Genomic DNA, 17242 nt, shown 5'->3' on the forward strand with positions numbered 1-17242 from the left:
TTTATGTACCGATGGCGATGCTAATCCTGATACATACACTTTTATGAAATGTAGAAATTGGGGTGACCTGAATTAGCATCACAGTAGCGTCCAGTGAGTACAATACAACATAAAATATCGGTCAAATCTAATCATCTGTCCATTTTTTAAAAACAAGTATCTGCTGATACTGATATAATTCAGATATCAACCTTATTTGAACTAATAGAAAACATATTTACAGATTACTGAATTTTAGCCTAATCATTAACTTTATTTAGCTGGTTACATATTTGTTTTTCTTTACAACAAAGAACACAGCAAAATCCCCAGTGTACTAACACCAAAGTTATACTGTTAATTTAAATTCAACTGGACTTAAATGAACCTTTATTGAAGTTAATTGGGGCTTCTTCTCAGCAGACATGTCTCGTAGAGACATTGCGCCTAGTAGTCACCAGGGAAAGAAGAGGGAAACGGCAGCTGGACATCGGTCAGGGCAGGGAACAGCGCTGCAGGCCTGCCAGCGAGTCACTTTAGCAGATCTCTTCGAGTCCCTTAGAAATGTAGTGTGTCCTTCAACTCAGAAGACCCCTGCTAAGGTAAGAAAACAGTTAAGCTTGTAATCAACCCCTTAATAAACAAGTTAATAATTAATAAACAATAAACAGGCAGAGTCTGACAGTTTTCTTGAAAAAAAAACATTTTTCAGATTTCAGAGGTTTTTTAAAAAGATGCTTTTAAGGTAAGATATGGGGCACAGGCTTAGGCCGTAGGCTTCCACATGGCACAGAATGAAGCATTGCTTTTATAATATACTCTAATGAAGTGCTGCGGTGTTCTCCAAGTTATTTCCATCATAAGACAAGAGGAAAAAGAACAGAAAGCATGTAGTATTGCAAGTTATCTGGGACTATCTTACTGTTCTGCCCTGTTTGTATGTTGTTGGGAGTGATATGTTGTTAACACTTCTGTACAACTGTTTCATTCAGGGAGATGAACACAGATAACAAAAGCTAGTACAGCCTGATTATTAGCTGTGGAGCTAATAGGTAAATATTTTTATGCTAAAAAAATTCAGTATTTTAAAATGCTCATTTATAATCCACACAATAAGCCCACAATGCGATGCTGTTGTATTTTGTATGGTTGCACTTTTTGAACCCAAAAGTACATGCAGTTCAGTGAAGCTTCCATACTTCAGAATCTTGCATTGCACAGGAAAACTCTCCAAAACAGTTTTAAAAACTCAGTTTCTTTAAGTAAAATGAACCATTCCTTTGATCTTCAGGTTATTTATGCAGTGACTGCCATGAATTATTCAGTAACTACTGTGAAACTTAAATGAAAGTTTTGTGAGAGGTGAACTCTAGAACAGCTTGTGGTTCATTAGGTAAATGAGTTGAAAGAAGTTAATAAAGACTTGGTTACTAATGATACAAGTGCAAATCTGTTGGATTTTTTTAACATTAAAATACAGATGGAGTGCTTAAAGCACCGAAAAGTGTAATTTGATTATTGGGTGTCAATGAGAATAAAAATAGTTGCTTATGTTGGTTTTTGCAGTGGAAGATCCTTGATCATGCCAAAGGATTTCTACTTGAGAAGGAGGCCTACCTCAGTAAATTACTTGCACTGAAAGGTAAAGTAATAAACACACATACTTTTTTGGACTAAGCAGATTTTAAAGTCTACCTGAAATCAAAATAGACCTTTTTTTTACCTTGTTGGCTCAGTTCCTGGTTATATTAAGCATAGTTCATCTTACCATTCCAATAAGAGATAGAATTCTTGTTCAGAATCAAAATGTAATGATTTTAACCAGGAAAAAGATTATGATTTCCTATTCACTTTGACTTTACGTTTCTGTGATATTGATCATGGCTAAATTGTTGACTTTTGCAGGTGTTTTCCTGCAAGATGATGGAGGACCAAAGAGTTTGGAAGAGGTGCGAAAGCAGTATAGGAGACTGTATTCCAAATGCTTGTAAGTACTTCAAGTACCAGTAGATGGCAGCAAATACTCTTTTTTAAGTATAATACCGTAACAGGTTTAGGTCCTCAACCTACTGTACCAAATTCAGCTTTGCTGTTAGGTACTGGAACATTTTAATATTCTTAATGCATATAATTCTGTGTGAGTGTTTAGAATTGTGTTGTTAATTACTCTGGTAACATATTTTCTCCTAATTAGTTTGCACACCTGTAGACGCAAGCATAGAGTTCATGTGCCTGATGTGGACCAGGGACCAGGCAGCAGTGAGGAAGACTCTGCTGATGAGGACGTGAATGTAGCGCTGCAGTCCCAGTCCTCTGGGTTATCTGCCTACAGCATCCAGGAGTTTGAGGGGTGAGTTCATCAGAATGAGGATCTCAACTTTTGTAATTTAGGATTAAGGCCCTACTAATATATCGTTTGGATGAAACAATCGGCCAAAATCATGGTTCCACTGATTTACTGGTATCTATGGAAATAATTTTCATTACAGCCTGCTAATTTGCTTCCCTTCACAACTGTTTCACTCTTTTGTGGCATGACACTAAAACACCAGCAAATTAAAGTATTAGCAGATTTCTGAGTTCTGAGCCCCAAAGCTTAAAATATCAGCTAAGGCAATATTGTCCCACCTGTTCAGTACATTTCTTTTTGTAAGCGTAACATCTTCTGCGTAGTGTCTCAACAGTCTCATTTTTAGGAGGGGGTGGTGGGAGTGGGAGGTAGTGATATTACTGGTTAGTACTATTTTTCCTCGCCCGCTGGTGCACCATGATGTAGTCTATAAGCAGACTTTTTCGAGGTATGCTTTGAACTGGAGTTTGATGGCAGATTATAGAAAAATAAGAACTGTGTCTTTTAAATGGTATGAGATGATGAATCATGCTCAGTATGACCCGAGACATGAACTAGTTACAGGACAAAAATCTTGTTTTAAGGTTGACCTTAAGCAGAACCATTGGAATCTGTTTCATGTTTTGACCATATAAAGTTATATCTGTCAATATTATTGGTTTTTAGGATTTTGAACTCCATACAAAATCAGTATTGTGACTGATTTTTCACATCATTCAGGCTCTAGTGCTCACTAATAAGTTGAGTGCAAAATCAGCAACATATAAGTAAATAAGCGTAAATAAGCATTTTCACTCAACTGAGTGGAAAACTCTTTCTTTGTGTAGATATCTCTTTTTCTACAGGCAGACTGTAGAGCTCTTACTACGCAGTGGAATCCTTTCCCCAGAACAGACGGGCCTGCCTGTGGTGTCAGAGGCCATCTCAGGCCTGTGGAATAGCCTGTCTCCAGAGCAAAGGGCTGCAGTCCAGCAGTGCACACTGAAAGAAAGCGCTGTCACTTGGATAGGACCAGCTAATAACACCCCCTGCAGCTCACTGGACTCATCCCAGCTTACCAACTTAAACGCGTCTGGAAGTTCTGCCTTCGAGGAGGTAAGGAGTGGTACTGCAAATTTTGGTTTATGCTGAGAGTCATTTGTCATTTTCTTACTGTTTCCAATTTCTGCTACAATTACTCCTTTTTCTAACAGCCGTTGGCAGCACATCTTTGCCTCAGCCTATATTCTCCTTAACTCCCCTGAGCCTAGACTTCCTTTAGTAACATTAACCTTGTTAATGTGTGAATAGCATAGCCTGTTACATAAACAAGATCCTTTCTCCAGGGCCCCATCCAATATGAAAGCTGTTTATCACTGTCTAGAGGACCTGGAGGTGAGATTTCTTTATCAGACAGCAGCACAAAGGTGTGCTCCAGAGGAGGTGTGATTTTCCAGCAGTCTCTGCCACATGGGTTTCTCTAAGGACAGATGCCATCATTTAATCCTTCTTTGCCAGCTCGAGAAGGTTTCCGTGGGGAGTGCCAGTCTCTCCTGGCCTCAGGGAAGCCAGTGGAATTGTGTTTGCTCGTTGGAGGACTGCTGTGGCTGAAGTGGGCACAGATGGTGCTTTGAAAATGAGGCTTATCAGTGCCCACTCTTGTCACATCATCACTGTCATACTCTGATAATGTCACTGGAGGAAATAGTTCACTTCCCAAAACACAAAAGATGTCTTTAGTATTGCATCCACTGTAGAGGGGAGCCTAACCTCCTAACCAGCTGCTTTTGAAATTTCTCTTTTCCTCAGTGTGGCTCATCATTTCTGAATTTGCAGAATATTTGTGGTTGGAAGGATCATAAACTAGAAGGAAGTAGATGAGAAAACTGTGTAAAATCTTACTCTGTCTATGGAGAGCACTGTGACTGATGATTTGGTTGTTATAAGAGCCACAGGATATTAAGTTTGTCCTTTGTTTTCATGTTATTTCTGGTAGGACCTTCTTCAGGATGCCTATGATGTGGTGCAGAGAGACATGGATGCCACATGTGCAAACAGGTACCATTTAGCATTCACTTCAGACATACACATTTATACAAGAGGCCTAATGTACAGTATTCAAATCCATAAATAGTTGGCAAGACAGCTCTTGTATCTATTGATTGTGATAATGCAATCATTAAAGGAATGGTTCAGCGAAAAAAAATGTACACAATTTACCGCTTACCTCAGATGTAGTCAGTGGCCTTGGTGTCCAGATTTCGCTTGTTACCTACATAAGCTACAAGGCTTATGTAGGTAACAAACACTAAAACTCTATAGTCACCCAAATCACACAGCAGGTGTTGTGCCAAATTCTGACTATGCCTGATGTTTATGCGCATTATAAATACTACATTCATGATTTCTGATTATAAACAAAATTTCTATAATTTCTGTTATTATAAACTGAGTTTCTATTTATAAATATGTATCTTAAGTTTAAAAATTCAAGATGAACAGTTGTTTATAAATAGGAACAACAGAAGCGCAAAAGAAATCTGTAGCATCTTTGTGCCTGTGTGAAATGCGTGCACATGAAGGGGAGTCAGATTTTGGCACCGCCCCTCTGTTGTCTAAAGTGGCTCCCTGCTGCGTTTAGCTTAACAAGTTTTACTTGTTTTCATAGTTCACAGTTGGTCATATTGTGCCCTAAACCACATCACCAAGTCTGTGTGACCTTATTAAAGACCTGGATACGGTATGAGTGGGTTGAGAGAAGATTTGGTCATGTATTTATGTATAAGATTAGGGTGGCTGTTGAGTTGCAGTGTTTGTTAGCAAACATTAGCCTCATATCTTCAGCGCGAAACTAAAGAAGCAAAATTTGGAAATTGAATAGTCTTTTGACTAGATCTGGGTTAAGTAGAAAAGTGGGTAAAAAAAGGTAATTGAAAAGTCAGGACCACACAAATATATGTAAGATGCTTGATTTTAGATTGTTAAATGGTTGTTACCAAGATGACGAAGGAGCAAGGTTACATACATCATAGGTACACCTGCTGGTCTAACTCATTATAGCAGTGATGAAACCAATCTAACTTTAACACCTTAAATGGTCTGGGGCTGTCTGCATTGTTGGCTTTCATTTCTCATTCCTGTGACCTAAGAATAACTCAGCTAGTTTGTGTTGTTTTCGATGTACAACCCCATTTCCAAAAAAAGTTGGGACGCTAAGCATAATGTAAATAAAAATAGGATGCAATGATATGCAAATCATGTAAACCATATTTTTAAAGGAAAATACTACAAAGACAACATGTCAAGTGTTGAAACTGAGAAATTTTATTGTTTTTTGAAAAATATATGCCCATTCTGAATTTGATTCCAACAATATGTTCCAAAAAAGTTGGGACGGGGCATGTTTTACCACTGTGTTTCATCACCTCTTCTTTTAACAACACGCAGTAAGTGTTAGGGAACTGAAGAGACACTGCTGTAGTTTTGAAAGTGAAATGTTTTCCCGTTCTTGTTTGATGTAGGATTTCAGCTGCTCAACAGTTCGGGGTCTGCTTTGTCGTATTTTTCATTTCATAATGCGCCAAATGTTTTCAGTGGTGACAGGTCTGGACTGCAGGCAGGTCAGTTTAACGCCCAGACTCTTTTAATATGGAGCTATGCTCTTGTAATACATGCAGAAGGTGGTTTTACATTGTCTTGCTGAAATAATCAAGGCCTTCCCTGAAAAAGACATCATCTGTATGGCAGCATATGTTGCCAAAACATGTATATATCGTTCAGCATTAATGGTGCCTTCATAGGTGTGCAGGTTTCCCATGTGCACTAATGCTCCCACATACCATCATGAATACTGGCTTTTGAACAGTGCACTGATAAGAAGCTGAGTGGTCTTTAGCCCAAAGGACAGTGCCCATGATTTTAATGCAGTGCTGCCTGAGGGCCCAAAGATCATGGCCAGCAAATACTGGTTTTCAACATTGCCCCTTGCATACAGAGATTTCTCCAGATTCTCTCAATCTTTTAATGATACTTTGTACCGTAGATGTCGAAAAGTTCTTTGCTATTTTACATTGAGAAACGTTATTCTTGAATTGTTGCACTATTTGCTTGTGCAATCTTTCACAGAGAGGTGAACTCCTCCTCATCTTTACTTCTGAAAGACTCAGCCTCTCTGGGATGCTTTTTTATACCCAATCTTGTTAGTGACTGTTGCCAATTAACCATCAGGTGTTTTTTTTTAGCATTACACCAGCCTTTTTTTGCCCCCATCCCAACTTTTTTGGAACGTGTTGTTGGCATCAAATTCAAAATGGGCATATATTTTTCAATAAACAATAAAATTGTTCAGTTTCAACATTTAATATGTTGTCTTTGTACTATTTTCAATGAAATAGAGGGTTTAAATGATTTGCACATCATTGAATTTTGTTTTTATTTACATTTTGCACAGCATCACAACTTTTTTGGGGTTGTAGTTACTGAATGATAAGCTTTAAGCTGTGGTTGCACCGGATTGTCGCCAAGCTGTTTTCTTCATGAGGGTGGAGCAAAAGTTAGGTGAGTACAGGCAGTACTGATGTTATATGGTTTGGAGGGAACAATATAGTTCAGGAAATGGTTAACGTTCATTACGTTAACTACTTTTTTGTTTGTTTTTTTTTTTAACTGAGAGTGACAAGCGACACCACAGCTCGCCCTCTTGTTTTGTTTTGCCTGACGCTTCCAAGGTTCACAAATTCATGGGGTTATAGTTGAACTAGATGAACTTGCGTTTGGTATGACCATGGCTTTAGGATGTAATTAACCTATGAATTTAAGGGGTTAAGCATTTTATAGATATTTGAGTGTTTCTTGGCTGTGACTTACCGTGTGAGCCTAAGCAGAATAACGTATCAAGTCTGGCTGGATGCATCTCTCTGTGCCTTTAAATTCCATGTAGTATCAACTGAACTAAAACAGCAAGCGGTGCAGTTTTATCCAATGTAATGGATAAAGGCCAATTTGTCAGTGGTTCCTGAGTACATTGTAGTTGACCATGTCTGAAAACGTGTGCTTTGTATCCACAGTTACAGTAAAGTAATAGCCTTTATGGCTTCATGTTAAAAGCCTGTAAGTTATGTGCTCACTGGAGGACATTATATTTTCCTTCCTGTTTCTCTGCTTGTCCATTTTGTATCTCAGTCAGATTAGCTGAGATGAAAGTGATGAAACAGTGAAAACAGCATCAGGAAAGTGATCAGTTTTAAGTAAGCCTGGTTGAAAAAGTCTCAGGAGTCCTGTATTAAAGGGTTGAAGGTAATATTTTAGGGCCAGAAGAAGGAGGCACTTAGGTGGGATCTGTGATTTTGGAGGAGAAACTGTTGCTAGAGAAGCATCTCTAGGGAGGACAGAGAGAAGGGAGATGACAGAAGCAGGTAGATGAGTGGATCTGCAGGGAGAGAACAGTCTCCTCACGTAGCACTCTAATCCAGGATGTCTGCTGCGTCCCGATTGAAGCAATCAATCACAGTCAGGGGGTGCTCCCTCTAGGACAGGCACAAAGCTCACACACAGGCACACAGACACACACACACACACACACACACACAAGGTTATATATATATATATATGAAACACACATACACAACAGTAGACAATAGATTGTAACATCCATAAACATACATAGACATTCACTCAGAATAAATATGGACCTTGACATCTAGACTAGGGTTGCATTGTTTGTTAATCGTTATCACAGTATTAGAATTAGCTATATTTCAGAAGGTTGCAATATGCAAATGAGCCCTTTAACTAATTACACTACTTTTTGCTGTGACCAATCACAGCTCCAGATGAGAGTTTCTCTGTGTGTTCTAATAAATCAAGGTATTAATCCAAATCAATACATAATTTTAGTCATAATGGCACAAGCCAGCACATTGCAATCACAATATGCAGTGATATAATGGCATACAGGTATTTGGTCCACATAATACATCCCTAATCTAAACATAAGGATATTCACAGATATCAACAGGCATGGAAATGTCCACAGAGATGTCAGTCAGTTTGCAATCAGCGATAACACGTGAGACTTCACACTGTCGGAACAAAACCTTGTATCTCCGCTTTTATCGTTTTTCAGTTTTTGGCATAATTTGAATATGCCTGCTGTCCTTTTTGTGTGTAAATTTGTGTGTAAATTTCATGATGAATGGACCAAAAAAAACGGCCCAAAAGGAGGAAAAAGTCTGGTTCTATTGACTTCTTTTAAAAGTACAGCATGTTTTTTTCTTTCTCCTGTAAAGTTATCATTTCAGAGATATAAGCTTTTGTTCTGACAGCAGCGATAGATAGTACTGTGGAAAAGTCCAGACCACCCTTTTGTTTTTTTAATTTCCAATCAAAACGGCCATCAAGTTATTCAATTTTTAGGAGATATTTCTGAGGAAATTGGAATTATAATAATTCCCAAAACAGGAGTTCAAAAAAATTATTTAAAAGAAATACACAAAATTGGATTCTTAGCAACTGTGCAAGACCTGGTAGACCACAAAAAATGTTACCATCAGCTCAACAGTACTTAAAGCTTTCATCTTTGAGAGAGAGGAGAAAACCAAGCTCTTGCTTCAGATCTGAAAAAATCCAGATGTTTCTGTAAATCCTTCCACTGTGAGAAGACAATGCTATGAGTCTGAAAGGAGGTATAGCTGACAACTGATAATAGATTAATAAATAGCTATCGTAACCCTGACATACTACTAAGACATATTTAAATAAGTATAGATTTTATATATAGAAATATACAGATGCATTCTATAGATATAAATGCGTGTCTACAAAAAAGTAATGACTTGTTAGTTCATGTTCCTTGTAATTCATCTCATTACGCACCAATCATAGCATGAGAAATGTTTATCATCAAGCATTTAAAACTCAGTATGTATCAACTAATATATTGAATAGTTCACTAGAGTCATTTCTCTAAGGCCAGTCATAGATGTATACTGTATCGCTTAAGAAGAACAGTATATTATGTTTATGATCACAAACACGGTGAATGAAACTTGTCATCTGTAACATCTTAATTAGTTGGTGCATACTGAAAGCACGCTTTATCACCTTGATGCGAAAGCTTGACAGTACATTAACTGCCTCAGTCACGCTTCTTCTGGAAGTGCCTCTTAAACACATGCAATGAATTATAATGCAGTATCCTCCTGTACTTGCATGTTGCATTTACTGTTGGTGGATAATGCATGAATATTGTTTACCTCAGCTGTCCTTGCTGATTAAGCCTAGTTGTAGATTATATAGGACTGGAGAGTCCACTGGAGAGACCGTGTAATTTAGTTTGAATCAATGTACTGGAAACTGGCATAAGTGAATATATAACACTGCTGTTGTAAGAAAACTTATTTCCAAAACATTAACTTTATAGAAGAAAGAAAAAGCTTTTGTAATGTAACTGTTAATGACTTTTCTATTGGGTGGTCTTTTCTGTCTAAGTTTACCAGTATGCATGTTGATTAGAGTAACATTTCCCTCAGCTGTTTTCTGTTCTGCAGCGCTTCACTGGTGCCTCCACTGAATGGTGACTACGAGAAGCTGAGTGAAATCTACAAGGACATTATGGGCTTCATCAGGAGCCACATGTCTGAGGATCAGAAACTCACACAGGTAGGAAATGTTAGTTTAGCCATGGTGAAGGTTACAAAGAGGTAATGAGGCTATGTTCAAAGTAGACATGCTCAAATCAGCTCTGTGCCCATGCCAGTTTATGAGTGTGGTCCGAATTAGGAATGAAAAGATCAGTTTGGCTGATAAGCCTTCAAAGAAAACACCATTTTCACTGCTCCCTGGAAAGTTTTACAGTGAATTCAAAATGATTATTTTGCAGAATACTGTACTTTTATATTCTTTCAAAGAGAAGAAGTTTTTGTTTAGGTTCATAATAGTACAAAGTAAAAAACGTCAAGCGCTGATAAACAAGTTTTAGCAGTACAAAAGTACTTGGTTGCCTATCCTGTGCATGCAGTAACTATTTGGAGCTGCGACCTACTGGCAGCTTTTGCTTTGATGTCGGCCTTTGAAGTCAGGAGGCATAAACCAGCACAGAGACTTGAGAGGTGTCTGTGAAAGAAAACATGAGTGATATCACCAACACCCTCCCGAGCGCAGGGACAATCTACTGTTCACAGAAGACTTTGACATTATAAAGGCAATAGAGCAACAAAAGTCAGTAACCCCTCAAAACAAACAAGAATGAGGCTGAAAAAGGCTTCAGCAGAAACTTCAGAAATTTCAGGACATGAAGATGTCATTGAGTTGCTTGACATAATTGTTGCATACAGAAAAAAGGCAAATACAAACATTTATACCACTTCAGACTAATCACAATTCATTTAGACTGAAGTTCACCTCAAGTGCTGATATTCCAAAATCAAAAAAGTCACAACCTTCCACTATATAAATTGTAGGAGTTGCACAACTGTTACTAGTTAACTAGTCATTTGAAAAAGTAGTTAACTACTTTTCTGAGTGACAAACGTGTTACAGACATCTGTGAAATGTACACTATGTGGCCACAATTATGTTGTCACCTCTCCTAATTGAGTTCAGGTGTTTCAGCCCCAACAGTTGTATAAAATCAAGCACATCGCCATGCAATCTCCACAGACAAACATTGGCAGTAGAATGGGTTGTACTGAACGTGGTGCTCTTCATGTCAGTTCATGAAATTTGTGCGCTGCTGGATTTGAAGTGTTATTATTGTGAAATGGAAGCGTCTAGAAGCAATAACGGCTCAGCCACAAAGTGGTAGACCACACAAACTCACAGAGTATTGTGTGGTCCACAGAGTATTGTGTGGCCTACTGGGCCTAGCGCATAAAATCACCTATCCTCTGTTGCAACACAGAGTTCCAAACTGCCTCTGGAAGCAACATCAGCATAATAACTGTGCGTCAGGAGTTTTTATGAAATAGGTTTCCATGGCTGAGCAGCTGCACACAAGCCTAGAATCACTATGCACAATGGCAAGCGTTGGCTCGAGTGGTGTGAAGTCCACAGTTCTAGCATCACTGTGCCCCTGTTCACAAAGTGAGGTCCAAAGACATGGTATGATGAGTTTAGTGTGGAGGAACTCCAGTGGCCTGCACACAGAGACCTGACCTCAACCCCACTGAACACATTTGAGATGAATTGGACTGTCAACTGTGAGTCAGGCTTTCTCGTCTAACATCAGTGCCTAATGAAGGGTGTTATAACCACAAGGGTGGGGGGGGGTGTTATGGGGGGTGGGAACGCCATGGTTTTGGAATGGGATGTCCAGCAACTCCAGCTAGCAGAAAATAATTTATGTTCTCTCATCCTGCAACACACTGCAGTTTTTACTGCGGCTGTTTTTCAGACAGTGTCCTCGATTAGTCGCCAGATAGTGGGTTTATAAGTTGACTAGTCCAGTGGTTTTCAATCTCTGGGTGGAGTGCTAGGGGGCCACTAGCCATCAGTTTTTTTATTCAGCCACAAAAATGTGTTACAGTAGGCATTTACCCAAACATAATTTTAAATGTGACATATTGCTGATTGTTTGCAAAAATAAAAAAAATGTCAAGTTTATTGATTAACTTGGCAAAGTGCTAGCTAGTCATGTTTATATTTTCAGTGCAAGTTAATGTAAAACCTTTCATTTTTCAGTCATATGGAACTCATGCATCATGGATAAATGAGAAAGTAAGATAAGAGTCTTTCAAAAGGAAATACACTATATGGATAAAAGTATTGGGACACCCTCCTAATTATTTAGTTCACCCATTGCTAACAGGTCTATAAATTTAAGCACATAGCCATGCAGTCTCCACAGACAAACACTGGCTGTAGAAAGGGTCATACTGAGCTCAGTGACTTTAAACATGACACTGTCATAGGATGCCTATGGGGGGCACTCTGATGGAGGAGTCTGGGTTTGGCGAATGCCAGGAGGACGTTACCTGCCTGACTACATTGTGCCAACTGTGAAGTTTGGTGGAGGAGGGGTAATGCTATAAGGGTTGTTTTTCTGGGGTTGGCCTAGGACCCTTAGTTCCAGTGAAGGAAATCTTAATGCTTAATGCTTAATGGATGAACTAGAATGGAGATTGCAAGCCAGGCCTTCTCATCCAAATCGGTGTCTGACCTCACAACTGCTCTTCTGGATGAATGGGCAAAAATTTTCACAGACACTCTCCAAAATCTTGTAGAGAGCTTCTCAGAAGAGTGGAAGATGTTATATGTGCAAAGATGGGACCAACTCCATATTAAGGCCTATGAATTTAGAATGGGATGCCATAAAAGCTCCTGAAGGTGTAATGTGTAGGTGTCCCAATACTTTTGTCCATATAGTGTATCCTGAGGCTGGGCATTTGACAGGTGAAGCAGCCACCGTATCTTACTCAAGAAAACCAAGCATATATTAAAATCAAGAAAATACAGCAGTGAATACCTAGCACTAGGCCTTAAGTGCTTGGAAACTTAGAACGGGTAACTACCACATTATGCTTTTTGCTTAGAGGTCTTTTCAACTGGAGCTTTAAAAGCCAACAATTTACACCTTGATTTAGAGACTGAACATAGCAAATATATATCTAAAAGAGCAAGTCTGCAGCTTTCCTCTCTTCAACCTGACATCTACCACTCACAGTAGCTGTCAAACAAGATGAGCTCTTATTAGGTGAGTCAGAAAAAATTATCAGATCAGTTAAATCTTGTGGGCTGTGGAAGCTTTTGTGATCGTTTGTGTTGGCAGTGAGTTGCAAAAGGTTGGGAACCCCTGGATTAGTCGACTAGGTTACACAAACCTTAATATATAGTGGAGGGAAAATGCATGTAAAGGATGTTCATGTACTTTTTTGAATTTGAAACACCACCTTTTCTGAACGCGACTGTGGAGAGTTCACCCACCCGTTTTCATTTAGTAACGCAATTTGTTTCTAGTAGAACAAAAGCTTTTCTCCTAAATTCCTAAAAACTGTCAGACGGTACCCAGACTTATTCAGAGGTGACAGTCTAATAATCTACCAACTAATAGCTTCAGTGACAGTGGGCGTGGACAGGCCACCCAGACATGCTACTGGACTAGGCATATAGCCAGAAAATATAGGTATAAAGGAATGTTATACTGAAGCATTTTTTGTGTCTGTCTGTGGTTATTTCATACTAGAATATGAATGTAAACATATGATTTTATATCATTTCAACAGTAAAACAAAAAGTTCTAGCACATGAGCTATGCAGCTCACATAACACTATAGCGATAAAATACATGTTTAGTTTATATAGTTGTCCATCATTTTGCAGTTATGCGATGGGCATAGTGAAGTGTAGGGTTCACTCACCTTTTTTAAGACTACATCCCTGTTTTCACCTTACTTTTCGCTGATTAATCTGAGACTACATTGTTTTCCACATTGGTAGGAGGTGAACTAATCTACCCCATCACAAAAGATGGTTCATTTGTGGCCAAATCGGAATGCAGACTCATTTATTGGCAAAGCATGGTGTTCTTACTGGCTTCAGTTCTGTATTATGAGTATGAAATGCAGCAGTCATTGACATTAATGTACTGTAAGTAAACAAACTGAGAGTGAGGGTGCTGAAGGTACAGCACAGCTTGTGTAATGTGTAATCATTACTGGCTCTCTAAAAGATGAATAGCATGTGTCTTGGGGCAGTTTGTATTTGCACTATTAATATTACTTGGTGCTATTGATGCAGGGGAGAGGTTATGGAGCATTGCAGAGCAGAAAATATTTAATCATATTTAATCATGGCATGTTCAATAAGAAAGGAGAAGTACTTACAGTTTCCTCTGTGGGCTGAGAAACTAATGAAAATTTGAGCATGGTTTTGAATCATAGAGCACCACAGAGAAAATCACTTTGAGAAGCGTGGAATGTATGGAAGTCGAACGCATACTGAGCAGTACATACAGCTCATCCTATTAAAGGGGAATTACACTGATTTGTCAAATTGCACATAATTCAGTCATCGAGAAGTAAACAAAGTAATTCACAGTGTTTTAATGTGAAATCGTTCATTGTAGAGAAACTTGCTCATATTTCTTTACAGTGGTGGTGAAAGGAACCACAATCACAATGTCAACAACACATTTTATTATCCAAAACAAACGCTGAACCGACATGTGTCTTCTGAGTTTTCATATGTGATGTTGATGATTGTAGAATAGTGGTAAATAAAATAAAAAAAATAAGAAAAAAAAAAGTTCTCCCTGGGTGCTGCTTTGCCTTATAGTGCTTTTTTATGTAGCTCTCTGCAATAAATTGATCTTAAAAATTTTAGACCAAAACCTTCTCATCATAAAACGATGTCTCAGGCATCAGGTGAGGCTTTTGTAATAATTTTATATATTAGCTTTATGTTTAAGTACCATTTAGAGGCATTTAATGCTCAGGACATCTGATTGCCCCAGGTTCCTGCTAAAGTCTTATGAAGTCTTAAAATAGATTGAAAAATTGTAAGGTCACAAAATGTCTTATTTTTTACTGCGAGATGTATTAAATTCTAAAATAATGCCTAAATACCATGTTTAAAAAAGATGTGTAAAATAAACTAATTCAGAATAGTCTGTTAACCAAGAATATTCAGCCGACAGTGGTCAGAAACCGATCACTGTTTGAATAAAATAGATATTAAAGAGCTCATATCATGAAAACATAGTTTTTCTTACTTTTTATTAAATAAAAGAGTTTGCTGTAGTATGTAAACATTGTCAAAGTTTCATCACATATCATTTGCTCTCCAGTCTATATATAGAGAAATGTTGATAATGAAAAAATAGTGGTAAATCCGAAAAAATATGTTTTCTTTGGGGACTATATTGCAGCACAACACCCTACATGTACCTCTCCACCATGAATTTAAAGAATTAAAAAAATTCTCACAACTATTGTAAAACAATGTCTTAGACGTCAGGCAGTGTATTCATAAACATTTTGAAATAACTTTCTGTGAGGGAGCTTTTAGAGGCATTAAATTCTCCAGACATCTTGTTCCTATCACCACCACTGTGAACAATTTTGACCCAAGTTTCTCTGAAACAAAGGATCAAAGGATTTCACATCAGACCAGTCTAAATCACTTTGTTTACATCTTAACCAGTCAGTAATGCAGAATGTATTTCTGGAGTGACACATTCCACATCCAACCACTCTGAATGACTTGGTTTACATCTTAATCACTGTCCTTTAACAGCACTCAGTGCAGATCTCTAGATGAGTAAAAAGAACATCTGTATTTAGTAAATTACAGTGCAGGACAAAAGAAGGAGGATTTGTACTGTTCCTTGATTTAACATGACTAGAACCACAATTAATCTTCACATTAAGATTTAACTTTTTACCAGTTTATGTACCCAAGCCACAGCTTCATGTCATCATGTGATATGTGCAGCTTATTGACTCCATCCTTCTATGGAAAATTACACATACACTGTTTTAATGCCTCCCTCACTGCGTTTCAGGATATGTACCTTACCGCTGACTATGAAGAGCTTTTCCTGAGGTGTTCAGAAAGCTTTGATGAAGATTTTTAGCTTGTTCTGCCAGTCTGTGTAGCTGTCAGTTTTCATTTAGTCAGCCTATTTGTTCGTTATTTGAGGAGCTGCATTGTCAGTAGGTTCATATAGAACATGTTCCTCATTTAAACCATTTGTTCAAACCTGCCATGCTCTTAGTTTTTAATGTTGTTTTTTGAAAACTGGCTATGACCATCGACTTGTGTTCTTGTATTATTCAGATGTTTTAAATAAATAAGGTCAGGCCAACGTGAGCAATCGTACATTGTCAGTGTTGTCTGTGCTAGTCACCTTTACTTTGATTTCTCAGCGTGGCGCCTCGTTAATCAGTATTTACACTGCTGTGAACGCGAATGTTAAAGCCAGCATGGCCTGTAGATGAGACGCTGTGGCAGACTGCCTGAGCCTATCGCCTCACTGTGCCCCTCTCCTCCCTCACTACCGCACACTTCTCCATAAATAAACATCACGCATGGCCATGTGACTACACAGCCCAGCTTTGGGACTCCATGTGTTTATGTGCCTCAGATCAGTCTCGCCCTCTCAGTCTGGATGATTGTGCTCGCTGTGCAGGCAGTGTCTACATATTGTTTCCCCCAGTACAGTGAGATTCAATCACAATGCATCATATTTGTCATACTGCGATCACAGCTGTCTTTTAAATATAGAAACACAGGGCTTCCCCTTCCCACACATCCTGGAAAACCTGGAAATTTGCAGACTCATGGAAAAGTTTCAAAAATTTCCTGGAAATGTTAATGTAAAGCTGAGCCTCTAAGCCACTGAGATGGCTTTGTGTATTTTTAGTCATTGATTCCCCATCTGGGCGTCCATTCATACCTGTTGTAGTTTTGAATGCTGCAGTGTCACATGGACAGATGACCGCTACATCAGTAAAATTTGAGAGCAAAGGATAAACGGCTTAAGTGTTGTGTGAGAGTCTCGTAACAACAGCACGTCAAGGTCTGGGATATGTTAGACGGTAAGCTAACAGCCGATTTTTATAGTCGTAGTGTTGGATGCAGGAAAAACGGGCAGGTGTGAAGACCTGACACCTTTGATGCCAAGGCTTGTTGGGCACTCCTGGTCAGCAGTGGCGAGTACCTACCGACACTGGTCCAAGGAGAGACAAATCACAAACTGTCGACACGGTGTTGGGTGCCCAAGGCTAAGACTAACAAAGGCAATCCCATCTGGTCTGAACCAAGAGAAGGGATTCTGTGGCACAAGTCACAGAATTTTTTAACAATGATTACAGGAGAAATGGGGCTGCGCACCCAGAGACTGTCAGAGTGCCCATGCTTAGCCCTGTTTACTATTGAAAGCGTTGACAATGGCCATGGTGTTGGAACTGGACCTTGGAGCAATGGAAGAAGGTTGCC

At 38.8% G+C, this 17242-nt stretch overlaps 1 protein-coding gene across 1 annotated transcript; it reads left to right on the plus strand.

The window, feature by feature from the left end:
* Positions 1-404: 404 nt before the first annotated feature.
* LOC118811198 (stimulated by retinoic acid gene 8 protein homolog) lies at positions 405-15878 on the plus strand. Its single transcript, XM_036575362.1, has 8 exons — positions 405-581; positions 1546-1621; positions 1885-1966; positions 2174-2329; positions 3157-3424; positions 4305-4366; positions 9856-9967; positions 15807-15878. Exons 1-8 carry the CDS (start codon positions 405-407, stop codon positions 15876-15878), a joined length of 1005 nt encoding a protein of 334 aa, XP_036431255.1.
* The last annotated feature ends 1364 nt before the right edge of the window (positions 15879-17242 follow it).

The sequence above is a fragment of the Colossoma macropomum genome, unplaced genomic scaffold, assembly GCF_904425465.1.
Source record: "Colossoma macropomum unplaced genomic scaffold, Colossoma_macropomum, whole genome shotgun sequence".
Lineage (NCBI taxonomy): Eukaryota > Metazoa > Chordata > Actinopteri > Characiformes > Serrasalmidae > Colossoma > Colossoma macropomum.